At 50.9% G+C, this 14694-nt stretch overlaps 1 protein-coding gene across 4 annotated transcripts in view; it reads right to left on the bottom strand.

The window, feature by feature from the left end:
• The window catches only part of LOC110510024 (neuronal migration protein doublecortin), a 92212-nt gene that overhangs the window by 12366 nt on the left and 65152 nt on the right, over window positions 1-14694 (bottom strand). For 2 of the 4 annotated variants that reach the window (XM_036967372.2, XM_036967373.2), the window contains exons 5-6: window positions 8741-8797; window positions 2426-2503 (exon numbers count right to left, since the gene is read on the bottom strand). In XM_036967372.2, coding sequence (XP_036823267.2) covers window positions 2426-2503; window positions 8741-8797 — 135 coding nt within the window. Of the gene's footprint in view, window positions 1-2425; window positions 2504-8740; window positions 8798-14346; window positions 14554-14694 lie in introns of those variants that run through there. The other 2 variants (XM_036967374.2, XM_090227363.1) reach the window with 2 other exon arrangements.

Genomic DNA, 14694 nt, shown 5'->3' on the forward strand with positions numbered 1-14694 from the left:
GTCAAGTAGGTATAACAGGTCAAGTAGGTATAACAGGTATAGTTTGTATAACAGGTCAAGTAGGTATAACAGGTCTAGTAGTTATAACAGGTCTAGTAGGTATAACAGGTCCGGTAGGTATAACAGGTATAGTAGTTATAACAGGTCTGGTAGGTATAACAGGTCTAGTAGTCACAACAGGTCTAGTAGTTATAACAGGTCTAGTAGTTATAACAGGTCTAGTAGGTATAACAGGTCCGGTAGGTATAACAGGTCCAGTAGGTATTACAGGTCTAGTAGTTATAACAGGTCTAGTAGGTATAACAGTTTCAGTAGTTATAACAGGTATAGTAGGTATAACAGTTTCAGTAGTTATAACAGGTCTAGTAGGTATAACAGGTCCGGTAGGTATAACAGGTCTAGTAGGTATAACAGGTCTAGTAGGTATAACAGGTCCGGTAGGTATAACAGGTCCAGTAGGTATTACAGGTCTAGTAGTTATAACAGGTCTAGTAGGTATAACAGTTTCAGTAGTTATAACAGGTATAGTAGGTATAACAGTTTCAGTAGTTATAACAGGTCTAGTAGGTATAACAGGTCTAGTAGGTATAACAGGTCTAGTAGGTATAACAGGTCTAGTAGGTATAACAGGTATAGTAGTTATAACAGGTCTGGTAGGTATAACAGGTCTAGTAGTCACAACAGGTCTAGTAGTTATAACAGGTCTAGTAGTTATAACAGGTCTAGTAGGTATAACAGGTCCGGTAGGTATAACAGGTCCAGTAGGTATTACAGGTCTAGTAGTTATAACAGGTCTAGTAGGTATAACAGTTTCAGTAGTTATAACTGGTATAGTAGGTATAACAGTTTCAGTAGTTATAACAGGTCTAGTAGGTATAACAGGTCTAGTAGGTATAACAGGTCTAGTAGGTATAACAGGTCTAGTAGGTATAACAGGTCCGGTAGGTATAACAGGTCCAGTAGGTATTACAGGTCTAGTAGTTATAACAGGTCTAGTAGGTATAACAGTTTCAGTAGTTATAACAGGTATAGTAGGTATAACAGTTTCAGTAGGTATAACAGGTCTAGTAGGTATAACAGGTCTAGTAGGTATAACAGGTCTAGTAGGTATAACAGGTCCGGTAGGTATAACAGGTCTAGTAGGTATAACAGGTCTAGTAGGTATAACAGGTCTAGTAGGTATAACAGGTCTAGTAGTTATAACAGGTCTAGTAGGTATAACAGTTTCAGTAGGTATAACAGGTCTAGTAGGTATAACAGTTTCAGTAGTTATAACAGGTCTAGTAGGTATAACAGGTCTAGTAGGTATAACAGGTCTAGTAGGTATAACAGGTCTAGTAGGTATAACAGGTCTAGTAGGTATAACAGCTCTAGTAGGTATAACAGTTTCAGTAGTTATAACAGGTATAGTAGGTATAACAGTTTCAGTAGTTATAACAGGTCTAGTAGGTATAACAGTTTCAGTAGTTATAACAGGTATAGTAGGTATAACAGTTTCAGTAGTTATAACAGGTCTAGTAGGTATAACAGGTCTAGTAGGTATAACAGTTTCGGTAGTTATAACAGGTCTAGTAGGTATAACAGGTCTAGTAGGTATAACAGGTCTAGTAGGTATAACAGGTCTAGTAGTCACAACAGGTCTAGTAGTCACAACAGGTCTAGTAGTTATAACAGTTCCAGTAGTTATAACAGGTCTAGTAGTTGAGGGAGATTGCTGCTTACTCCTGATTGTTCTCTTCAAATCTCTGTCTATCTATCTTGTTGGCCCCCTCCTTGACACAGTATGTCACGGATAATAATAGCTCCAAGCTCTAGAGACAGATGTGAGGTATTTACAATCCTCCACTACCTTTGTTTCCTTTTCAGATTTCAGATTTTCACCAATGCTTAAGGAAAGCAGATCTGGATTAGTATCATTTTGTAATTCATAATCTGCTCACATTATCCTGATCAAACAAAGGCTGGATTTGTTTGTGTCCCCATTTTGATTTATTAGTGGGGGTATTGGGCAACGCAGCATGCAGAAAGTGTTGTGTTGAGGTTAGACAGTAAACATTGTCTGCCTCACTGTCTCACTCACAGTATAGACAGACATTGCAGACAGAACAGACAACAGGAACCAGGGTTTAAACACCCTGACTGTGCAATGAAATCCTGGACAACAACATGCAAATTACAGACATATAATTCAACATAAAAAAAATGAATGAAACAAAATCAATAGAACAGAAATTCACATTATGATAATGACACGTAAAAACAATAATAACCACATGCATCCATGTCAGTTGGTTTAAATCTAGCTGCATTTAGAATCAGGGTGGGTGGATGGATGCTCATAGTAAAGGTGAGTAGCAGTATCTGTATTAAAGTCTATGTGGGCCAACATGGAGTCACATAGAAGATGAGACAACAATGAGCTCACTCGATTCAGCAGGAGACTTGCTGCGCCGGATCGGACCTGGACTCTTAGAACCTTTCTTCTTCATCATCCTGCACCCTTCTGTGAAGAGAAACGCAGAAGCACACGAACGACAGACAGACAGTGTGTGAGCATCAGACAAACCGTAATCACAGTAGCATCTTTCATGTGAAAGGCAGCATTGACAAAGAAATAGACGTTCATACAAACAGATTGACATGGACACTGTAAAATGTTAATTGATTACCAAATGGCATACAGATGTGTCTTTAATGAAGTCCATTGTTGCTGAAATGTTTTCAGCAAGGTGGGTAGTTTGGTGGTCTCTGTTGTACAAAGACTAGCTTCATAGTGAGCTTCAGTCTATGTGGTTTCTGTGTGTACAGCAATTATATATTGTGTATGCAGAGCGGTGAGGTTTACTGTCTGTAGACAGTATGCAGAGCGGTGAGGTTTACTGTCTGTAGACAGTATGCAGAGCGGTGAGGTTTACTGTCTGTACAGTAGTTGTGTGTGTCATGCAGTTTATTTTGGGTCATTGCATTAATAAGTGTAAAGAGTGCAGCATGAAGCCGACAGCCACAAAGACTGCTAGACATCCTCCCTCTGCTCACCTCTCCACTCCTCCTCTGCCTTCCTCTCAGCACTACAGTGCTTTTCTATTCCTCCACCCTACTCTCCTCTCTAAAAAGCTTCACTCCTCTAGCGCCCATCCCTCCTCCCTCCACTAGCGCCCATCCCTCCTCCCTCCACTAGCGCCCATCCCTCCTACCTCCACTAGCGCCCATCCCTCCTACCTCCACTAGCGCCCATCCCTCATTCCTCCACTAGCGCCCATCCCTCCTACCTCCACTAGCGCCCATCCCTCCTACCTCCACTAGCGCCCATCCCTCCTACCTCCTCAGGCGCCCATCCCTCCTACCTCCTCTAGCGCCCATCCCTCCTACCTCCTCTAGCGCCCATCCCTCCTCCCTCCTCTAGCGCCCAATCTCCTCTAGCGCCCATCCCTCCTCTAGCACCCATCCCTCCTCTAGCACCCATCCCTCCACCTTCCTCAAGCACCCATTCCTCCTCTAGCGCACATCCCTCCTCCCTCCTCCCTCCTCTAGCGCCCATCCCTCCTCCCTCCTCTAGCGCCCATCCCTCCTACCTCCTCTAGCGCCCATCCCTCCTACCTCCTCTAGCGCCCAATCTCCTCTAGCGCCCATCCCTCCTCTAGCACCCATCCCTCCTCTAGCACCCATCCCTCCACCTTCCTCAAGCACCCATTCCTCCTCTAGCGCACATCCCTCCTCCCTCCTCCCTCCTCTAGCGCCCATCCCTCCTCCCTCCTCTAGCGCCCATCCCTCCTCCCTCCTCTTGCGCCCATCCCTCCTCTTGCGCCCATCCCTCCTCCCTCCTCTTGCGCCCATCCCTCCTCCCTCCTCTTGCGCCCATCCCTCCTCCCTCCTCTTGCGCCCATCCCTCCTCCCTCCTCTAGCGCCCATCCCTCCTCCCTCCTCTAGCGCCCATCCCTCCACCCTCCTCTAGCGCCCATCCCTCCACCCTCCTCTAGCGCCCATCCCTCCACCCTCCTCTAGCGCCCATCCCTCCACCCTCCTCTAGCGCCCATCCCTCCACCCTCCTCTAGCGCCCATCCCTCCACCCTCCTCTAGCGCCCATCCCTTCACCCTCCTCTAGCGCCCATCCCTCCACCCTCCTCTAGGGCCCATCCCTCCTCTAGCGCCCATCCCTCCTCTAGCGCCCATCCCTCCTCTAGCGCCCATCCCTCTACCCTCCTCTAGCACCCATCCCTCCTCTAGCGCCCATCCCTCCACCCTTCTCTAGCGCCCATCCCTCCACCCTCCTCTAGCGCCCATCCCTCCTCTAGCACGCATCCCTCCTCCTCTAGCGCCCACCCCTCCTAAAGCGCCCACCCCTCCTCTAGCGCCCACACCGCCTCTAGCGCCCACACCTCCTCTAGCGCCCACACTTCCTCTAGCGCCCACCCCTCCTCTAGCGCCGATCCTTCCTCGAGCGCCCATCCCTCCTCGAGCGCCCATCCTTCCTCGAGCGCCCACCCCTCCTCTAGCGCCCATCCCCTCCGCCAGCGCCCATCCCTCCTCTAGCGCCATCCCATCCGCCAGCACCCATCCCCTCCGCCAGCGCCCATCCCCTCCGCCAGCGCCCACCCCTCCGTCTAGCGCCCACCCCTCCGCCATCGCCCACCCCTCCTCTAGCGCCCATCCCTCCTCTAGCGCCATCCCCTCCGCCAGCGCCCACCCCTCCGTCTAGCACCCACCCCTCCGCCATCGCCCACCCCTCCTCTAGCGCCCATCCCTCCTCTAGCGCCATCCCCTCCGCCATCGCCCACCCCTCCTCTAGCGCCCACCCATCCACTAGCACCCACCCATCCACTAGCGGCCACCCATCCACTAGCGGCCACCCCTCCTCCCTCCTCCAGCGGCCACCCCTCCTCCCTCCTCCAGCGGCCATCCCTCTCCCCTCCTCCAGCGCCCCGCTCTCTTCCAGTACCCCTCTCTCGCCACTCCTCTAGCGCCCACCCTTCCTCTAGCGCCTATCCCCTCCGCCAGCGCCCATCCCCTCCTCTAGCGCCCACCCCTCCGTCTAGAACCCACCCCTCCGTCTAGAGCCCACCCCTCCGTCTAATCAAATCAAATACATTTATATAGCCCTTCTTACATCAGCTGATATCTCAAAGTGCTGTACTAAAACCCAGCCTAAAGCCCCAAACAGCAAGCAATGCAAGTGTAGAAGCACAGTGGCTAGGAAAAACTCCCTAGGAAGGCCAAAACCTAGGAAGAAACCTAGAGAGGAACCAGGCTATGAGGGGTGGCCAGTCCTCTTCTGGCTGTGCACGGTCTAACGCTCACCCCTCCGTCTAGAGCCCACCCCTCCGTCTAGAGCCCACCCCTTCGTCTACAGCCCACCCCTCCGTCTACAGCCCACCCCTCCGTCTAGAGCCCACCGCTCCGTCTAGAGCCCACCCCTCCGTCTAGAGCCCACACCTCCGTCTAGAGCCCACACCTCCGTCTAGAGCCCACACCTCCCGTCTAGAGCCCACCCCGTCTAGAGCCCACCCCTCCGTCTAGCGCCCACCCCTCCGTCTAGCGCCCACCCCTCCGTCTAGCGCCCACCCCTCCGTCTAGCGCCCACCCCTCCGTCTAGAGCCCACCCCTCCGTCTAGAGCCCACCCCTCCGTCTAGCGCCCACCCCTCCGTCTAGCGCCCACCCCTCCGTCTAGCGCCCACCCCTCCGTCTAGCGCCCACCCCTCCGTCTAGAGCCCACACCTCCGTCTAGAGCCCACACCTCCGTCTAGAGCCCACACCTCCGTCTAGAGCCCACACCTCCGTCTAGAGCCCACACCTCCAGTCTAGAGCCCACACCTCCAGTCTAAAGCCCACTCCGTCTAGAGCCCACCCCTCCGTCTAGCGCCCACCCCTCCGTCTAGCGTCCACCCCTCCGTCTAGAGCCCACCCCTCCGTCTAGAGCCCACCCCTCCGTCTAGAGCCCACCCCTCCATCTAGCGCCCACCCCTCCTCCCTCCTCTAGCACCCACCCCTCCTCCCTCCTCTAGCGCCCATCCCTCCTCTAGCGCCCACCCCTCCTCTAGCGCCCATCCCTCCTCTAGCGCCCATCCCTCCTCCCTCCTCTAGCGCCCATCCCTCCTCCCTCCTCTAGCGCCATCCCCTCCGCCATCGCCCACCCCTCCTCTAGCGCCCACCCATCCACTAGCACCCACCCATCCACTAGCGGCCACCCATCCACTAGCGGCCACCCCTCCTCCCTCCTCCAGCGGCCATCCCTCCTCCCTCCTCCAGCGGCCATCCCTCTCCCCTCCTCCAGCGCCCCGCTCTCTTCCAGTACCCCTCTCTCGCCACTCCTCTAGCGCCCACCCTTCCTCTAGCGCCTATCCCCTCCGCCAGCGCCCATCCCCTCCTCTAGCGCCCACCCCTCCGTCTAGAACCCACCCCTCCGTCTAGAGCCCACCCCTCCGTCTAATCAAATCAAATACATTTATATAGCCCTTCTTACATCAGCTGATATCTCAAAGTGCTGTACTAAAACCCAGCCTAAAGCCCCAAACAGCAAGCAATGCAAGTGTAGAAGCACAGTGGCTAGGAAAAACTCCCTAGGAAGGCCAAAACCTAGGAAGAAACCTAGAGAGGAACCAGGCTATGAGGGGTGGCCAGTCCTCTTCTGGCTGTGCACGGTCTAACGCTCACCCCTCCGTCTAGAGCCCACCCCTCCGTCTAGAGCCCACCCCTCCGTCTACAGCCCACCCCTCCGTCTACAGCCCACCCCTCCGTCTAGAGCCCACCCCTCCGTCTAGAGCCCACACCTCCGTCTAGAGCCCACACCTCCGTCTAGAGCCCACACCTCCAGTCTAGAGCCCACACCTCCAGTCTAGAGCCCACACCTCCAGTCTAGAGCCCACACCTCCAGTCTAGAGCCCACCCCGTCTAGCGCCCACCCCTCCGTCTAGCGCCCACCCCTCCGTCTAGAGCCCACACCTCCGTCTAGAGCCCACACCTCCGTCTAGAGCCCACACCTCCGTCTAGAGCCCACCCCTCCGTCTAGCGCCCACCCCTCCGTCTAGCGCCCACCCCTCCGTCTAGCGCCCACCCCTCCGTCTAGCGCCCACCCCTCCGTCTAGCGCCCACACCTCCGTCTAGAGCCCACACCTCCGTCTAGAGCCCACACCTCCGTCTAGAGCCCACACCTCCAGTCTAGAGCCCACACCTCCAGTCTAGAGCCCACACCTCCAGTCTAGAGCCCACTCCGTCTAGAGCCCACCCCTCCGTCTAGCGCCCACCCCTCCGTCTAGCGTCCACCCCTCCGTCTAGAGCCCACCCCTCCGTCTAGAGCCCACCCCTCCGTCTAGAGCCCACCCCTCCATCTAGCGCCCACCCCTCCTCCCTCCTCTAGCACCCACCCCTCCTCCCTCCTCTAGCGCCCATCCCTCCTCTAGCGCCCACCCCTCCTCTAGCGCCCATCCCTCCTCTAGCGCCCATCCCTCCTCCCTCCTCTAGCGCCCATCCCTCCTCCCTCCTCTACCGCCCATCCCTCCTCTAGCGCCCATCCCTCCTCCCTCCTCTAGCGCCCACACCTCCTCCAGCACCCATCCCTCCTCCAGAGCCCACCCCTCCGTCTAGAGCCCACCCCTCCGTCTAGAGCCCACCCCTCCGTCTAGAGCCCACCCCTCCGTCTAGCGCCCACCCCTCCTCCCTCCTCTAGCGCCCACCCCTCCTCTAGCGCCCACCCCTCCTCTAGCGCCCATCCCTCCTCTAGCGCCCATCCCTCCTCTAGCGCCCATCCCTCCACCTTCCTCAAGCACCCATTCCTCCTCTAGCGCACATCCCTCCTCCCTCCTCCCTCCTCTAGCGCCCATCCCTTTTCCCTCCTCTAGCGCCCATCCCTCCTCCCTCCTCTAGCGCCCATCCCTCCTCCCTCCTCTAGCGCCCATCCCTCCTCTAGCGCCCATCCCTCCTCCCTCCTCTAGCGCCCACACCTCCTCCAGCACCCATCCCTCCTCCAGGACCCATCCCTCCTCCAGGACCCATCCCTCCTCCAGGACCCATCCCTCCTCCAGGACCCATCCCTCCTCCCTCCACCCTCATCTCGTGTCCATCCCTCCACCCTCCTCTCATGTCCATCCCTCCACCCTCCTCTCGTGTCCATCGTGTCCATCCCTCCCCTTCATGCACCAGGAGTCACACAGCCAGATGTCTGTGTGCCAGTGCTCGTGTGAAATGCCACCGGGTATTCAAAAATCCTTCACACCTAAAGAGCATATTAGACACTCACTTCCCCTCTACACCACGCTCACCCCGCCCCTGTCTGGAAGAGTGGTTTAGTCTATGAAATACTCTGCTACACCCCCAGGGAGAGGAAATTATATGACCCAAAGATGACAGAAGTGTTCTTAAAATGACAGATTTGACTTATCTGAAATAGCCTTATGTATTTAGACTTTTAAAGGGTTAATTAAAGGGCTTTGAGTTCAGTCCACATTTGCCATGGCCAATTGAAGGTGATCCAATTCTGCTTGTAGTGATGCTTATTAAATACTGAGCTACATACACTCCCCTCTGTCTCCTGCAATGGCCATCAAAACTGGATACATTTTACCAAATATGTCTGTGTATGGTGATAGGATTGGATTATCTCTGACTGTGCTGTATCAGTTTGGACCAGTGCAGTGTGTGAAAGACAGGGCCACTCCGTTCCTCGCTCCTGGCCCCACCCAGGCCAACTCAGTGGTCTCCAGCAGACATAATATGATGTCAGTGTGATGTCGGCATGACCCCACTGACCTTGGTTATTAAAGGCCCCCTGGGCTGCTTTGGGTTTGGTTCCAGAGGGGTAGAGCGCTGAAAGAAAGGAACCACAACATTAAAGCACACGGGCCAACTCCTCAGTCAAGGACCCAGAGGACTGGCAGGGGGTTAGGAAATAGACCCTGCCTAAAACATATCAATCCTACACTGATAGTGTACCGTAATCATGTATATGATTTCCCCTTGTTACTGAGCTCTCTGCTATAGAGAGGTGTGACGGTGCTTGGGAGAGGGAGCTGAATGTGCAGTGGCCTGTGTAGCTATTATGTGAAAATAACCTTTAAAACACCTGTAGGAAGTGGCCAGGCTGGGTAGTGTAGCTCTACTTCTCTCCTCCACCCAGAGTCAGTATCAGCACCAATGATCTCAACCTGTCACCAACAAGATGAATGGCTGTTCCTCCACCCAGACTTATCTTTCCCTGCTGCTTACTGCCACAACACAGCAGACCAATACTTGACATTTACATTCACTACACACACACATGAATACACAGTGGCACACACTATATTTATTCTGGTAAGTAAGAGGCATCTGTTCTAGTGTAGCCTGGAAATGCCTGTCCTACATGTAGGCCTGTCTTTTAAAATGTGATGGGAGGAACACATAGAATGGCCATTCTTAAGTCCTTCCCATTATGGCCCTGGCGGTACCTGATCCTGTTTGGCATTTGAGGTGCCCTAGAGACTACTTACCACTCTATTTACATGTCATCCCCCAAGATGGCATAGCAGTTCAGACGTATTTTTGTCCTCGTCCTGTCGTGTCCCGTATATATATATATTTACAACTTTTTTTTCACATACATTTTTAATTTTCCAAAAACTCATCTTCAGAACACTCTCCTGCAATCCGCTTCACCAATTTATATTGATATAAAAAAGTATTATTTACCTCAGATCTGTGATCCTCCGAGAGGCTAGCCAGAAATTAGCCAGAAGCTAGCCGGGAGCTAGCCAGAAGCTGGTCCAGAAGCTACTCTGAAGCTGGTTCAGGGGCTAGTTCAGAAGCTAGTTAGCTAATTTACTGGCTAATCGTTGGTACTCAGCTGACCACGGTTTGTGGTCATCGGCTGTCCTTTGGCTCGAGAATCTATCGGCAGTTTTGTACGGCGCGGTGCAGCGCAGCGCGGCTTGGAGCGGAACATATCGGACCAATTTTTCTCTCCATGTCCCTGGATTTCGGCCGCTGGCTCTGGACGTCCATGCCTGGATCTCGCAGCTAGCTAGCTGCTATCCGTGTGACTATCGGCTTTCGTCGATTCCGGAGCTAACATCAATTGTTCCGGAGCTAGCCAGCTGAAGAGTTCCATCAATCACTCCTGGGCTGCAGTCACCTATCCGGACCTGTTTTGCTGCCTACGCGGAGCCCCACCGGGCCTTCACGGCTGGACTGCCGACGTTGTCTACCCGAGGGAATTGTCCGGCTGGCTCCTCCGGCGCAACATTGCCTGGGCGCCCATCTGCGGCCTGCTAGCCGTTGACTATCTTATCGGCTGCTATCTGAATAGACAATCGGACAATTTTTATTTTATTTTATTTTTATTTATTTATTTATTTTTCTTCTTGGGCCTCTATAACTATATCTATTGTTTTTATTTTTGTTGTTGTTGTGTGATTTGGATTAATCCCCTCTACCACACGGAAACCCACTAATCTACTGACGGAACGCAAGAGTTGGCTAATAACAGACCTCCATCCTATGCTAGCTTGCTCCTATGCTAGCTTGCTACCGATTTAGCTGTCTAAATCGCCGTGACCCCCAACCAACCTCTCCACTCACTGGACCCTTTTGATCACTCGACTGAGCATGCCTCTCCTTAATGTCAATATGCCTTGTCCATTGCTGTTCTGGTTAGTGTTTATTGGCTTATTTCACTGTAGAGCCTCTAGTCCTGCTCATTATACCTTATCCAACCTATTAGTTCCACCACCCACACATGCAATGACATCTCCTGGTTTCAATGAGACAATATCTCTCTCTTCATCACTCAATACCTAGGTTTACCTCCACTGTATTCACATCCTACCTTACCTTTGTCTGTACATTATACCTTGATGCTATTTTATCGACCCCAGAAACCTCCTTTTACTCTCTGTTCCAGACGTTCTAAACGACCAATTCTTATTGCTTTTAGCCGCACCCTTATTCTACTCCTACTCTGTTCATCTGGCGATGTAGATGCACCCTGCAGTGCCTAGCTCCACTCCTATTCCCAAGGCGCTCTCTTTTGACGACTTCTGTAACTGTAATAGCCTTGGTTTCATGCATGTTAACATTAGAAGCCTCCTCCCTAAGTTTGTTCTATTCACTGCTTTAGCACACTCTGCCAACCCGGATGTTCTAGCTGTGTCTGAATCCTGGCTTAGGAAGACCACCAAAAATTCAGACATTTTAATTCCAAACTACAACATTTTCAGACAAGATAGCACTGCCAAAGGGGGCGGTGTTGCAATCTACTGCAAAGATAGCCTGCAGAGTTCTGTCCTACTATCCAGGTCTGTACCCAAACAATTTGAACTTCTACTTTTAAAAAATCCACCTCTCTAAAAACAAGTCTCTCACCGTTGCCGCCTGATATAGACCACCCTCTGCCCCCAGCTGTGCTCTGGACACCATATGTGAACTGATTGCCCCCATCTTTCTTCAGAGCTTGTGCTGCTAGGCGACCTAAACTGGAACATGCTTAACACCCCAGCCATCCTACAATCTAAACTTGATGCCCTCAACCTCACACAAATTATCAATGAACCTACCAGGTACCTCCCCAAAGCCTTAAACACGGGCACCCTCATAGATATCATCCTAACCAACTTGCCCTCTAAATACACCTCTGCTGTTTTCAACCAAGATCTCAGCAATCACTGCCTCATTGCCTGCATCCGTAATGGGTCAGCGGTCAAACGACCTCCACTCATCACTGTAAAACGCTCCCTGAAACACTTCAGCGAGCAGGCCTTTCTAATCGACCTGGCCGGGGTATCCTGGAAGGATATTGATCTCATCCCGTCAGTAGAGGATGCCTGGATATTTTTTTTAAATTCCTTCCTAACCATCTTAAATAAACATGCCCCATTCAAGAAATTTAGAACCAGGAACAGATATAGCCCTTGGTTCTCCCCAGACCTGACTGCCCTTAACCAACACAAAAACATCCTATGGCGTTCTGCATTAGCATCGAACAGCCCCTGTGATATGCAGCTGTTCAGGGAAGCTAGAAACCATTATACACAGGCAGTTAGAAAAGCCAAGGCTAGCTTTTTCAAGCAGAAATTTGCTTCCTGCAACACTAACTCAAAAAAGTTCTGGGACACTGTAAAGTCCATGGAGAATAAGAACACCTCCTCCCAGCTGCCCACTGCACTGAAGAACACTGTCACCACTGATAAATCCACCATAATTGAGAATTTCAATAAGCATTTTTCTACGGCTGGCCATGCTTTCCACCTGGCTACTCCTACCCCGGTCAACAGCACTGCACCCCCCACAACAACTCGCCCAAGCCTTCCCCATTTCTCCTTCTCCCAAATATGCTCAGCTGATGTTCTGAATGAGCTGCAAAATCTGGACCCCTACAAATCAGCCAGGCTAGACAATCTGGACCCTTTCTTTCTAAAAATTATCTGCCAAAATTGTTGCCACCCCTATTACTAGCCTGTTCAACCTCTCTTTCGTGTCGTCTGAGATTCCCAAAGATTGGAAAGCAGCTGCGGTCATCCCCCTCTTCAAAGGGGGTGACACTCTTGACCCAAACTGCTACAGACCTATATCTATCCTACCATGCCTTTCTAAGGTCTTCGAAAGCCAAGTCAACAAACAGATTAACGACCATTTCGAATCTCACCATACCTTCTCTGCTATGCAATCTGGTTTCAGAGCTGGTCATGGGTGCACCTCAGCCACGCTGAAGGTCCTAAATGATATCTTAACCGCCATCGATAAGAAACATTACTGTGCAGCCGTATTCATTGATCTGGCCAAGGCTTTCGACTCTGTCAATCACCACATCCTCATCGGCAGACTCGACAGCCTTGGTTTCTCAAATGATTGCCTCGCCTGGTTCACCAACTACTTCTCTGATAGAGTTCAGTGTGTCAAATCGGAGGGTCTGCTGTCCGGACCTCTGGCAGTCTCTATGGGGGTGCCACAGGGTTCAATTCTTGGACCGACTCTCTTCTCTGTATACATCAATGAGGTCGCTCTTGCTGCTGGTGAGTCTCTGATCCACCTCTACGCAGACGACACCATTCTGTATACTTCTGGCTCTTCTTTGGACACTGTGTTAACAACCATCCAGGCAAGCTTCAATGCCATACAACTCTCCTTCCGTGGCCTCCAATTGCTCTTAAATACAAGTAAAACTAAATGCATGCTCTTCAACCGATCGCTACCTGTACCTACCCGCCTGTCCAACATTACTACTCTGGACGGCTCTGACTTAGAATACGTGGACAACTACAAATACTTAGGTGTCTGGTTAGACTGTAAACTCTCCTTCCAAACCCATATCAAACATCTCCAATCCAAAGTTAAATCTAGAATTGGCTTCCTATTTCGCAACAAAGCATCCTTCACTCATGCTGCCAAACATACCCTTGTAAAACTGACCATCCTACCAATCCTCGACTTTGGCGATGTCATTTACAAAATAGCCTCCAATACCCTACTCAACAAATTGGATGCAGTCTATCACAGTGCAATCCGTTTTGTCACCAAAGCCCCATATACTACCCACCATTGCGACCTGTACGCTCTCGTTGGCTGGCCCTCGCTTCATACTCGTCGCCAAACCCACTGGCTCCATGTCATCTACAAGACCCTGCTAGGTAAAGTCCCCCCTTATCTCAGCTCGCTGGTCACCATTGCATCTCCCACCTGCAGCACACGCTCCAGCAGGTATATCTCTCTAGTCACCCCCAAAACCAATTCTTTCTTTGGCCGCCTCTCCTTCCAGTACTCTGCTGCCAATGACTGGAACGAACTACAAAAATCTCTGAAACTGGAAACACTTATCTCCCTCACTAGCTTTAAGCACCAACTGTCAGAGTAGCTCACAGATTACTGTACCTGTACATAGTCCACCTATAATTTAGCCCAAACAACTACCTCTTGCCCTACTGTATTTAATTAATTAATTTATTTTGCTCCTTTGCACCCCATTATTTTTTATTTCTACTTTGCACATTCTCCCATTGCAAATCTACCATTCCAGTGTTTTACTTGCTATATTGTATTTACTTTGCCACCATGGCCTTTTTGCCTTTACCTCCCTTATCTCACCTCATTTGCTCACATCGTATATAGACTTGTTTATACTGTATTATTGACTGTATGTTTGTTTTACTCCATGTGTAACTCTGTGTCGTTGTATGTGTCAAACTGCTTTGCTTTATCTTGGCCAGGTCGCAATTGTAAATGAGAACTTGTTCTCAACTTGCCTACCTGGTTAAATAAAGGTGAAATAAATAAAATAAATAAATGTCTAAAACCTCATTTACATAAACACCATCTAAATAATGAGCTCTAGTGCAAGACTGATTTGAAAGACCTATAAAGAAAAAACTCCAAAAGGAGACAAAAGAAGAAGGCAATGTGATGTATTTGCCAGTCACTCCATTGAACAGCTAGCTACCATAATCTACATGTGGACTGAGCTGTATGTTGACATAACTGAGTCCGGCCTCCAGCCTAAATCTGGATTTTCTGGGGTTCTGGGGTGCTGATATTTTATTTAGCTATATATTTCAGAGAGATTATTTCCTTTCTAAATCAGAGCTGCAAGTTCCTATCTGCACTGTGTGTGTGTGTGTGTGTGTGTGTGTGTGTGTGTGTGTGTGTGTGTGTGTGTGTGTGTGTGTGTGTGTGTGTGTGTGTGTGTGTGATGTGTGTGTGAGAGAGAGAGAGAGAGAGAAAGAAATATACAGTGACTA

Source organism: Oncorhynchus mykiss, chromosome 29 (genome assembly GCF_057628025.1).
Source record: "Oncorhynchus mykiss isolate SJ-2025 chromosome 29, ASM5762802v1, whole genome shotgun sequence".
Classification (NCBI taxonomy): Eukaryota; Metazoa; Chordata; class Actinopteri; order Salmoniformes; family Salmonidae; genus Oncorhynchus; species Oncorhynchus mykiss.